Source organism: Triturus cristatus, chromosome 5_1 (assembly GCF_964204655.1).
Source record: "Triturus cristatus chromosome 5_1, aTriCri1.1, whole genome shotgun sequence".
Taxonomy (NCBI): Eukaryota; Metazoa; Chordata; class Amphibia; order Caudata; family Salamandridae; genus Triturus; species Triturus cristatus.
In genome coordinates, this window is record NC_140587.1 from 149,647,083 (window position 1) to 149,659,369 (window position 12,287).

Below are 12,287 nucleotides of genomic sequence, written 5' to 3' on the forward strand. Positions count from 1 at the left end.
ATTCCTGACACTGCAAGTGCAACTAGATGAAACAAGAGGGAGCAACATCAAATTTGACCCCCAAGTTCTTGGCAATCTCTACTGTATTAGTTGGCGCAGGTGCATCTTATGGCCACCATTTGGTTGGGTTGAAGGGATTGTCCTTCCCTACCAATAGGATCTTGGTTTTATCCGCACTGCATTTAAGATGATTGAGTCTCATCCACAGGATGACCTCTGTCGTACATTGCTTAAAATTAAGCTCTTTTTAGACGTGTATTTGTCTAGGGCCAGAATCAATTGCGTATCTTCTGCATATGAGGTTGTGTCAGTGTTAAACGAAGATATTAGCAAGATCAGCAGAGCCATATATATGTTGAATAAAAGAGGGCTGAGAGAAGAGACCTGTGTAATTGGCCTAGGGTCACTGTTTATCTATGGTTGGTAAGAAAGGATTTTATCCAGGACAAGGCAAAAGGGAAATGTTTTGTTTGATTCTGGATAGAAGAATATCATGCGAAATGGTATCAAGCGCGTCTGATAAGTCCAAAAGGATCAGTATTGCATTTTTTCCTTTATCTAGAGTTAATTTCAGTGCATCTACTACTTCCAGTAGTGCACACTCAGTTGAGTGTTAAGGGCAGAAACCAGATTGTCTAGGGTGTAATATCATGGCTTTCTCAAGGAAGTCAGTGAGCTGTTTGTTAAAAAGTCTCGTCTTTCTGTGATTTTGCAAAGGATGGGTTGTAGTGATATAGGACGAAGATTGGAAAGTGTGGAAGGGTCTATGCTCTGTTTTTTTAAGTGGTTTCCATTCAGCAGGAATTATGCTGCAGTTAGTGATGAAATAATTATGTTGTTAATTACTGGATTAACAATGTCTACCGCCTTGTGAAGAACCGCAGGGGGGGCATGCGTCAAAGGGGGATCCCGATCACAAGCATTGATGGCTTGACATGACTGATCCAGTGAGATTTTCTCAAAGGCCTGGAAGGATGGTCCTATGAAGGTGGGATCACGGTTTACATCTTACAGCGTTACATTCTGTTTGGATCTTAAGAATGTTTTATCTAAAGAAGACCAAGATCTGGTCACATAACATCTGTGAAGGAGGAATGTCCTTAACTAACATTTTTGGGTTAGTAAAGGATTTTACCACTGTGAAAATAATTTTCTGATCATTTTGAGCATTTAAGATTTTGTTTGAGAAATACTCTTTTTTCGCTAGCTTAATTTGTAGATGGTATTTTTTTCTGCTTCAGCTGAAGAGGTTCAGTTCATCTGCACTCTATGCTCTTCTCCATATCTGTTCCAGTTGTTTGCACTGGAGGTGGAGTTCTGCTAGTATAGGCGTATACCAGGGTGCTGAAATTGTGTGTTTTTGTTTATTTGTAGCTTGCTCTACAGGGGCTAGTTCATCACTAATCGCTCTTATCCTTGTGTTCAAGCGTCGGGTGTCATCTAAGGTGTTACCTGATACAGTGGGTAGGGTAGCTCTTGCCAAATTAGGCAATGCTGGGTTAGCTAGCATCTTAGCCCATTCACGGCTTGGTAATGGGGTTGGTTTTGATTAGAAGGGTAGGTTAAATGTGCAAGGTTAATGTTGGATGGAATTAGCATATAGTCCGACCAGACTGGGGTGCTGACTGTTAGAGAAGTGAAAGTTGAACATACTCCATCGATGGTGGGCCAGGCCTGGTGGGTAGGAACTGAGACAAATTGGTGAAGTCCAAGAGGTTATTTACTCCAAGATTACTGCGGCATTCTAAATGGGGATTTAAATTGTCTAGAAGAGTAAAATTTGAATACTGGATCATAAGGTGGCCTAACGCACCACCTAAAGTTTCCAGGAATTCGAAACTGGGGCCAGGGGGTCGGTAGATCAGGACTCCTGCAAAAGAGAAGGAGCCAATAAATTTGAAATACAAATCCAGAGTTTCTGGTCCTTTCAGGGAGGAGAGGTGAAAGTTTATACATGGCAAAGACTCACGATGAATAATGACCAGCTCTTCTCCCCTTGTTTCATTTCTGTCTCGTCCACAGATGGTATCATTGGGAGGAAGTACTAATGCGATGTTAGGGTTACACCGTTCCTTAAGCCATGTCCCAGTAATTAATAGAAAATAAAGTTGTAAGTCAGTGATCATTTCATTAATGTCTTGGGCATGTTTTCAAAGAGAGCAATCGGATATCAAAGGGCTAGTCTAAACAATTCTCAGTTTGGTTCTACATTTAAGACACGTAAGTATGCCTTTGATTTTATGGGGTATAAAATAACAGGTACATTTAAGCCGTGTTAAGCGCTTTGAGAAGGTCAGAGGGCATAAAGATACCTGGGGGAGACTGGGCAGCTTGGCTGGTGATGGTTGCGTTCCTGGTGTGGACGGGTGCAGACGGTCTTGCCTTTGGCATGCTTTTGGCACACTAGAGGTGAACCCTCTACACGCATCCGCTGCACATCCTCGGTGGCAGGCCCATTAAATACTGATGACATATCAACAAGGAGCTACAGGGGAAAAGTACAAGATTGGGTCATTCCCCACTCAGATCAGTTTTACAACAAAAAGACCCAATCTACTTAGTACAGAAATACTTTCCACACTGTGTAAAGAAGGAATTGAGAAGTATCAAATTAACTTCTTCTAACCCACTCCCCACCATATAGACTTGTGAGGTGGGTTCCTAATTCACCAGAGTCTGTACTGATATAAAATCTGCAAGAACCCTCAACCAATGTAGCAGTCACTCTGTTAAAAAAATCAATATGTGAAAAAACCAGTATAATCACAGGGATACAAAACCCACACCGTGAATATCAGTGAAAAAATGTGTGCAAAACAAGGTAGAACCTCACGTGCGCAACACCACAGCGGGCTGACACTGGTTAAATTATCACCAGTACTGCCACGTTTCTCATCATAGGTTACTACCTCGGGCAAAAAAAACTGGGCAAATATACCAGAAAAAATAATAATCAACAAAGGTGAAAATATGTGAACATCACCCACCATAGTCCAGAGTTAAAATTGATAAAGAGCCATGGCCACCATCATTTTATTCTTAGCTCATGGGTCAATTCAAAGATAAAAAGTGCTGGATCTTAACAGACAGAAAGCCCTTTAGCCGACATGTTTCATTGCCTTACTCTTATGGCAATTTCTTCAGGGTAACAGGACTTCATTCACCTTATCAGCACAAAGTGTGGAGTTTAATACTACTGTTGTTAGGGTGGGAGAATTTAGCCATGACTTTTCTGAACACATTAGGTTTCTCAATGTCTGTTCTGTTTTATTTCAGTGCCTGCTGTGGATGGTACCCCAAATGGCTATAAATGTGACGCATGTTTTACTGACAAGTCCTCGGGCTCCTGCACACCGACTGGAGAACGTCAGTGCACTGGGGACCAGAACACTTGTTACAGCTTCTCCGGAAAAGCCATCATACCTGGTGAGATAAACAGTTTTTTCTAAGTATGATTTATATATCCCAATGTACCAATCTTCTTGGATTCTGGTCCTTTCTTTCAAACTGAATGATGTTCACGCTAATTAATTTACATTTTTTTCTTAGAATCCACCTGAATGTCTTCAGTGAGCTTGATTCCATCAAATTCAAAGTAGAAATCATGTCTTATTCACCAAATATACCCTGATGATGTGGTATTTGTATAACAAAAACCTAGACAAAAAAGTAATGGTTTTCTGTACAGGGTCGGTAGCAAACTAAATCAAAACTAAGATTTAGAATGACCACAGTGTTTGCGAAAGGGACTCAAGGATACTTGAGGCCAGATTTACAAGTGGGTTGCATTGCCCTTGCAGAATGCATGGTGTTACAAGGGTAAATGAATCCTTAAGTCAGATTCACCTAGCAACACAAGGCCACCTTGCATGGCCCTGCATTGCTTGGTGCATCCATTAATTAATGGAGGGAATGCAAGTCACTGGCTTGCTCTACTCTGCCCTAGGGAGGCATTCCTTGTGTGGAGCATGGATGTTTCAATGCATCCACCCATGGATTGTGGTGCATTCCCAGATTTACTAAGTCTGGTAAACCAAGGAATGCCCCAAAAGGGTACTGCTTTCCGTTGGAAGTACAATAAGAATAAATATCTTTATTTTCCCTCATTATTTCCTCTTTCCACATGTGTTCCATTCTGCAGCACACTAACAAAGAGATAACACCTCCAAAGGTATCCCCTCATGCACAAAAACAATTCTACCTTCAATGCAGGCACCCTTGTTCCATGAAGCAAGGGGGACTGCTCTGCACAGCATCAAAGTTTGATAAATCTGACCCTTGGAATGTGTGTATCTCAGTATCCAGATAGCTGCCGCTGCCCTGTACTACATCCAGGTCATCAGGCTCCTTTTCAGCCTGTTAAAGATGATGCACTCAGGTGCGAAAGCGCTTAAGGGATATGGCTACCCTTTCTTTAGAATTACATGCACACCCCACAGCAGTCAGCTTTGCTCCTCCTAGGCGTGTGTGCTGCAGATCTCAAGTTAAGTAAGCCACCTGCTGTATGGTAAACGTTCAGTTCCTACTGACAGAAGGCCACCAATTGTTGCAGTCTTATTGAGTAAAATCCAAATAACACACCATGACATGGAGTTACAAAGCACAACAGTGCTATGTGTATCTATTGATGAACCAAGGCCTTGAAAACTTCTTAGGTATGATTGAACAGAGTCAGTCACAAGCGCAGCCTTGTGTACTCATTTCAAATCAATCAATCAATCTTCAGTTTACACGCGAGACCATGAATATATAATACGTACAGATATTACATCCAAAAAATAAAATACATGAATAATAATAGAAAAATAAAACATACAACCAATTCATAAGATGAAGAAGCTGTTAGGAGAGGACATTTCCTAACTCGCACAACAGTATTTAAAAAACTAAGTAAAAAATTAGATATGGGCACAGTAAGAAAAGATTGAAGACAAATAAGGGCAGGTCTGCATTGGGTCAATTTTAGGATTATTTGTTCAAAAACTGTGTCCTAGGAATTCTGTAAAATGTATAGAACAGGACAAAATGCAAAAAGCTTTGTAATGAAGTTCTTTCTCAAGGTCAGGCTCCTTAAACAAGAGTCCCAATTTAGGGTGTGCCACCATAAAATATATAGTGTTTCACGTTAAATAGGGGAAAATAAAGTGATAAACTAATCCAACTAAATAGATAAAGTTATAGCTTGGCCAGGGACTGTTTGCTTAGAAATTTCACACCCTTACCTGCAGCCCGCGTGATCCCTCTTAGTTTACATTTCAGTTCTGCTTTTGAAAGGGTGGCACTAATGGTGCCTTGTTCAGAATACAACCTTAAACCTAAGAGAATATGCAAAGTGCTAATAAAAGCATTATCAAGAGAGAGAGAAATAAAGAAAGAGTAATCTTTTCAGACTGGTTTCAGATTTGGCCCAGATAGACTCTATTGTTTGTACCTCAATATAAGGTAGACCCAGTTATTTGTGGCAGATCAACCCGGAGGTACTGCGAGCAATCTTTACAATCAATGCAATTGTTGGCAATCGGCACAGCGTCACACAATAAATAGCAGCAGAAATACATTTATTATTATATATATTACGCACATATCTCTTATACGACTTGACCCTAATTTAGAGGCAAATCTGAATCTAGTACAGTTGATTTTTAGGCTGTTGGTTCCTAAGAATGAATTGAGGTTTCCAATTTCCAGAGCATTCAAATAGAATTCTCAGGTTACAAAAGGTGTTACCTTTGGGTATCCGTAACCTCCAATCGAAAACTGTTGTGTTTTGATACTCCACCTTAAATCATTCTGAATGTTTTATTAAGGACCACCTTTAAATTGAAGCTTTCCATACAGATCATAGAAGTCGCTAGGAGCAATTGCAAGCCAATCGCTGTATGTGCAATGAGACAGCATCTTCTGAGTACATAGGAGAAAGAATTGGACCAGTAAATCCAGTATTTGTGAAGCGCGAACCACTCACCCCTAAGGGTCTGTAGACGCTGGAGGGGTCAAGTCTAAAGAATTGGTCAGTAGGGTCTGTTCAAAGGTTTTTACATAGATATGGCCTTTACCATCCAGAACGGCATCCAGCACTACTTTCCAATCCTCTCCGAATATGATATGGTATTTGCAGAGTTCAGTGATGGGGCAGTTGAGGTGGGAGAGAATGGTGGATATGCACCTGCTAGGAGCATAGAGAGAGTCCAAGCTGAAAAGCATAGTGCGAGTTCAGAGCTTGGCAAACACATATTTTCCACCGTATGACCAGTTTTCTAGAACACCACATGAAAGGGAATTGTGAATGAGAATGGCCACCCTACATTTATTGGAGCAGGGCATGGTGTCACTGAGTATGGTAGGGTCATGACTGGTTGATGTCAGGCAGCTTTAGAGGACTCGTCCCACCCAGTCCAGTGAGTTTCTATGCCTCCCTTGCAGAAAGGTGTGTCTCTTGGAAAAGAGCTAATGTCAGTGTGCTTAGAGATCACGTAAGATAGGATCTTTTCCTATTTAATATGAGTGCAGCACATTAACTGTGAGCGTGGTGAAAGTAAGGGGGTGGTAGGCTATGGTAGTGGCCATAAGCGAGTGAATTTGGTGAAGTATACTGTAGGAAGAAGGAAGGCAAGTTTGTTTTGGCAGGGTCAAGGACATGGAGAGAAGGGAGGGAGAGCACATTATTTGTGAGGTACTGTAGGTGCACAGGAGTGGCGCAGATGAAGGGGAGCCTGAACCCCAATCTAAGGGCATTTGCGGGAGGTAGGCAGATGAGGGCGATTTGCCACAGGGAGGTTGAGCCAATAGGATGCAGAATAGACAAAGCAAAAAAAAAAGTGGAAAGGGTATGAGTAGTAAATGTATGTTCAGGTGGTGTTAAGTAGCTGTTTCTTGTATGTTGACACCCCTCTTGCAGACATAGGATGGCATAGGGTACTCATGATGGTCATACTCTTAAAAGATACGTATGGTCAGTGTGCTACGACTGGGGGAGAGGAGAGAAAATGATACAGTAGGTGCCAAGGGGGCTTGGCATGCTAGCGCCTTTGCAACTGTTTGGGGGCGGGGGAGTAGATGGTGAGAGAGTAGATCTACAATGGGGTGTGTCTCTAGGCCAACAAGACATATGACGGATGAGAAACTGTCAATGTAAGATGATATATAGAGGCCATTCAGAAAGATGGGGAAGAAGAGGAGGGTGCTCTGCCTAAGGGAGGTGAACAGGTGCAAGAACAGAGATGTGAGCAAGTATAGCAACATTACTAGAACCATGGCCACAAATGCTACCACAAACAGGAGCATCAGCATCAGCATTAACATTAACATCAACATTGTGGTCCCCTGGTAGGTCTCAAGTCCACAAACCAACGTCCCATAGGGATCAGGAAAAGTACTGTCTGCCATAACAGGTAGAACGGACCATGCAGAGAGTATCATGCCAGAAAGGGGCAACAGTAGGTCGATTTGATGTAAAGCCATTTCATGGTTGAAGGGAAACATAGCATGTTTCTCATCATGCTACTGGCCATTGTCTGCCACGGTCAGATACCCTGGGGAGCATGTGAACACAAGTTGTCGCTCAAATCTGTCTGAGATAGTTCTGCTACAGCTACATTAAGAAGAGATCTTCTGTGATTTGTCAGGTAGACTGCTCTGGCGGGGTTGCAGCTCCCCTGCATGTGCAGCCCCATCCTCTTGTTGAGAGAGGGGTTAGAGTGTTTCCATGTCATACAGGGCCAGGCAGTCCAGGAAATGGGCCAGTTTGGTGGAGTCAAGGAAATCTCTGGAGCGGTGATCCAAAATAATCCACATGGTGTACAGTTCAAGAAAGCCATATTTCATATCTTATTTTTAAGCTGCAGGCAAATGGCTAGAAACACATTCCTTTTAGTGCTGGTCTCTGATGAAAAGTCCACTGTGATGTGCATCCTGTTTAATAAAAAAGGGTTTGGGCATGAGTAGAAAATAGGCTATCAGCAGAGGAAGTTTGTTGGAGCACACAGTAGAGGAGTGCGTAGTATAAGACCAAATTCTATGTGCCCTCTGACTTTCCAGCTGGGGCTAAAGGACAGACCAGTGATGCATGGGATAAGATCCAAGAGGAACGTGTTGGTCTCATTGCATTCAAGACATTCTGGTATTCCATAATAGCAGATATTTAGGTGGGGCGGCAGGTGTTCAAGATCAACTCATATTTGAGGGATTGCTGTCAAGTTCCAGACCTTCCAGGTGCCCCAATCAGTCTTCTGTGTTGACTAGCCACCAGTCCACTATGACCACTCGGGCTTGAAAAAAACTTATGCTGTCCTATATGGTCTTGACGTCATCATACCATCAGTTATCTTCAGGTCTATGAAAGATAGCTGGAGGAGGTAAGTTTCTTGAGTATGGCGTCTGTTTTTTTTTCCAGTGATGGTGATGCAGAGGCTGATTTCTTACCACCTCCCCCACTACACCTTTGAAAAGTAGCTGGTGAGAGGATTTATATGAGAATATTGTGTTAGGATCCGGGTTTAATAACAGATGTAAAGAAGGCAAGGCCCAGGTGCACAGGGATGTGAGACAGGTGAGAGAAAGCAATCACTTTGCAGTCCAGGTGGGGTTAGACAGTGTAGCTGCGCAGCACGTCACCATTGCAGGAAAGTGTGAATCGACCTGGCCAAGACAAGTAGTGCAGTAGCATCAACAAATAAAGGTGCATCATCTCAGGTCCTGATACTCCAGTGGGTTGGCCCATAAAAAAGGGGCAGGAGGTAGACGAACAATGGACTGGGTTGAATTCCATCCATTGGCAGGGGATCCAGTCATTGGTGAGAATGTCCAAGGTCCAACAATCTCTGAGAGTCATGGGGGAAAACCTATAGACTAGGGCTGATTCATCAGTGGGATGGCCCATAAAAAAGGAGCAGGAAGGAAAATAACAATAGGCTGGGTTTAATACCATCCAGGGGCAGGGGATTCAGTCATTGGTGTGAGTGTCCAAGGTCTTTAGTCTCTGGGAGGTGTGGGGGGAAACCTGTAGACTAGGGTTGAGTTAGTGGGGAGGGCCTTTTGAAGAAATGCCTAAGCAAATAGTAGGGGGTTTGGCTTAACTTCAACAAGGCCCAGAGAAATCGTGGTTGCACCATGGTTCTGATATTGGAGCAGCTCCACAGTGATGTTAAGAATTGTGTCCCTCAAAGAAGACCCTTGCATTGAATTGTATGGCTCACTTGTGGAAGACACTGCTGAAACCAAAGGGGCTAGTCCAGCAGCTTGGACCTGGCAGGACAGCTAAGGTCATCTGTGATGGGCAGTGGGAACATTAGACCTGCCAGCTCCAATCAGCTCCAATCAGCATTATGTGATGTAGTTGGGAGGCACCGGCAGCAGTCACAGATGTACAGCAGGTCCGGGTGGGGAGAAGGGGCAGCAGTGCCCTGTAGTGCTATAAGGCTTCAGGGCCACAGTGGCTGAGGAGGCTGTTGGAGCATTTGATATGGCTCAAAGCATGCACAGATGTCCGCGAGGCATGTTCCCACTGGGGGAGTGAGCAGGAACAGCCAGGTGTAGAAGGAGGGACCATGTTGTTCTCCGAGCCATCTGCAGCCCCACAGAGTGGGGCAATCTATGTCTGTAGAGCTACTCAGTCCCACCTAATCAATATAAATCCTGAGAAATGCTATTCATATTATTTTTTGTTGTCCTGCCTGTTAGGGAAAGAGATGATAAGATAAAAAAGTAGATGGAACACTATAAGATTCTTTCTGACCCTACAATTCTTACTTTTCTGCTGTGAATAAATGTCCATCAAACAGTACATCCCAAGGGAATACACCACGCAAAATCAATACTTTTCCAAATAATGGGACGCTACAGTACATAGTATGTGGCAGGTGATCAGGATGGAGATAATACAGCTTTCCTAACACCAGTGGTCCACTTTTGTGAGCACAGCAAGCTACATACTCAGGTTCTGTAATTCACCACTGGACACAGACTCAACGGACAGCAAGCAGCAATACCAAGAAAAGAACCAACACCTACATAGTCATTGTGTGTGTGTCTCAGCTATTTTAGAGGACGAGTTCTCCCAGGTGATTCCATAAATGTAGGTCAGGATGTGCAACTTATATAGGGTGCAAAGTCCAGTCAGTCTCCAACAAATTTCATGTTGGAGCCACAGCGACCACATGCGTGCATTTTTCTTGCTGTACCCACCCGCAGAAAGAAAGATGGTTCATATTTATTCTCACTTTGCAACACTGGTAGCCTAGAGAATAACAGTATGGTGAACCACAAGGATGGATCTTTTTGTGAACTCACACTAATGGGTTAATCACCAAGGTGAGGTAGCATAAAAAGATATAAAAATTAAAATAAATTGGTTTTAGTTTCTGTCAGGAATGAGGTACAAATCATTACAACATTTGCAGAAAAACCAGTGAGCATTCTTGGGTTTTGAAAATCAGTTGAATTAAAATGTAACATGTCCAAGATTTAGTGTAAAAGAAAAAAGTAAACAAAGATTTCAAAAACAGTAAACAAAAATCAATGATTCGTTGATAATCTCCATAAAATAATGTGGGTGATTAATATTTATTGTTGACAATGTACAGTTGAAATCATTACTTACCAGTCAATCCGACAGTGTACTTGTTCCATGCAGTGCTCTTAATTCCCACAATAAGGACAATTATAAACCTTTTGTGACAGTCACAATTCAGCCTGGAATCCAAGAGCCTGGAACAACTACCAGTGGGTGTATATGATTGACCAATCTGAGATCTTGGGAACTTTGGGCCAGGATGGGCATGATTTCTTTCCTAGATGGAGAACATATTTATGTAGTAGTTGATAATGACTTATTATTGTCTGTGTATTTTTTCCATAGGGAGCACTTTGAAACCGTATAGCCTGAAAGGATGTGCTACTCCAGGTTACTGTAAATTATTCAACCAAGTGGCGACCCAAGTCTATGCTGACGATATATTATGCGTACCTGCCACGAAGTTGTGAGGTCATTATTCACATCTCTGATGCAGTACCACCCCGGCTTAGTAATAGTCGGTAGAAACATTCCTAAAGCTCTACCAGTACCTGCCATGAAGAGGAACCATGTAAGAATGAAGCAGAAGATCTCATGTCAGCCTACCAGGGACACCCAATATAAGGAATCAATGTGCACAGTACGGTTTATCCTGCCAAGTTGTTTATGTACCACCGGCCTTTATATTCAGCCATATATGACGCCTGTGGCACCTAAGAGGGAATACTCTGCTTGGTGCATTGAGCGACTGAAGCCCTGGCACTGCAACCACCCAAAGATACTAGCTTGGGATCAGATAAGATGCTCCTACTGATAGGATACTAATGCTGACTTAATTTGTAACCATGGAGGAAACTGAGTTCAACTGTTCTCGCTCCATTTGAAATAACATCGCCTGAATTATGATGGTTTAATCTATGCATATCCTGCCAATAAATATACATGCAGATTACATATCAACTCCCTGTGTTGACGTGTGATACACAAAGAGTACAACACACTGCTGCATGCTCAAACACTGGTTGATTTTTGAATTTCTGACTCCTTCAGTTTTATAACTTCCTCTCCACCAGTAAGCGCAGCTCGATTATAAAAATATCTGTACCAGAACCAGATAGAATAGATTTACCCTCCCTTCTGAGAAGCAGCTGGATGTTTTGTTTCATCCATTGGGGCTTGTCCTTGAGTTCATCCTTCTTCGTCTCCACATTGAAGGCCATCGGTGACCACTCTCGGGAGACTCCCAACTATCTAACAAGCTTCTGTCAATGAGAGCTTACCATGTGCTCCTGGACATTCCTGCTTTGTTACTCTTTCTTAACCTTGGAGGTGACCACCTCTTTGAATATCAATCATAGACAATATCTACCACATTGTGTTGATGATGTCAAAACAGAAGAATGCAGAGTTATGAGTTTATATTCTCGATTTTAATGCACTCTGTAATCCTGGAATTGATCTGCTTTGTGCTGTAGCAAAACCTATAGCATTAAACGTCTACACCTTCTTTATACTTAACATTGAATAAATGAATAAACTTTAGTTGACACTGCTGCTTCTACTGTGGGTCTGTGTTTTTATGGATAGCTATTGGTTGAGTTTTCAATAGTGAGGTGATGTAAAAGGAATTATGGTAAATAGACACCTATAAAGAAGAGTTTGTGTTAGACAGGATGAAATATCAATGCAATTAATGCTATGCCCGCATTAGAATGAAGACCAGAGTCTTATATGAGACCACCGATGGAACCCTCATTGACACCGAACCACAATGGAT

General features: G+C 42.4%; 1 protein-coding gene across 1 annotated transcript in view; it reads left to right on the top strand.

Annotated features, from left to right (window-relative positions):
• LOC146830444 (phospholipase A2 inhibitor gamma subunit B-like) overlaps window positions 1-12,015 on the top strand; it is a 323,361-nt gene extending 311,346 nt beyond the window's left edge. Inside the window, exons 5-6 of the mRNA XM_085604681.1 lie at window positions 3,277-3,426; window positions 10,856-12,015. Of these exons, the coding sequence (XP_085460807.1) occupies window positions 3,277-3,426; window positions 10,856-10,980 (275 nt within the window). The 3' untranslated portion in view covers window positions 10,981-12,015. The remainder of the gene's footprint in view (window positions 1-3,276; window positions 3,427-10,855) is intronic.
• Window positions 12,016-12,287: the final 272 nt, after the last annotated feature.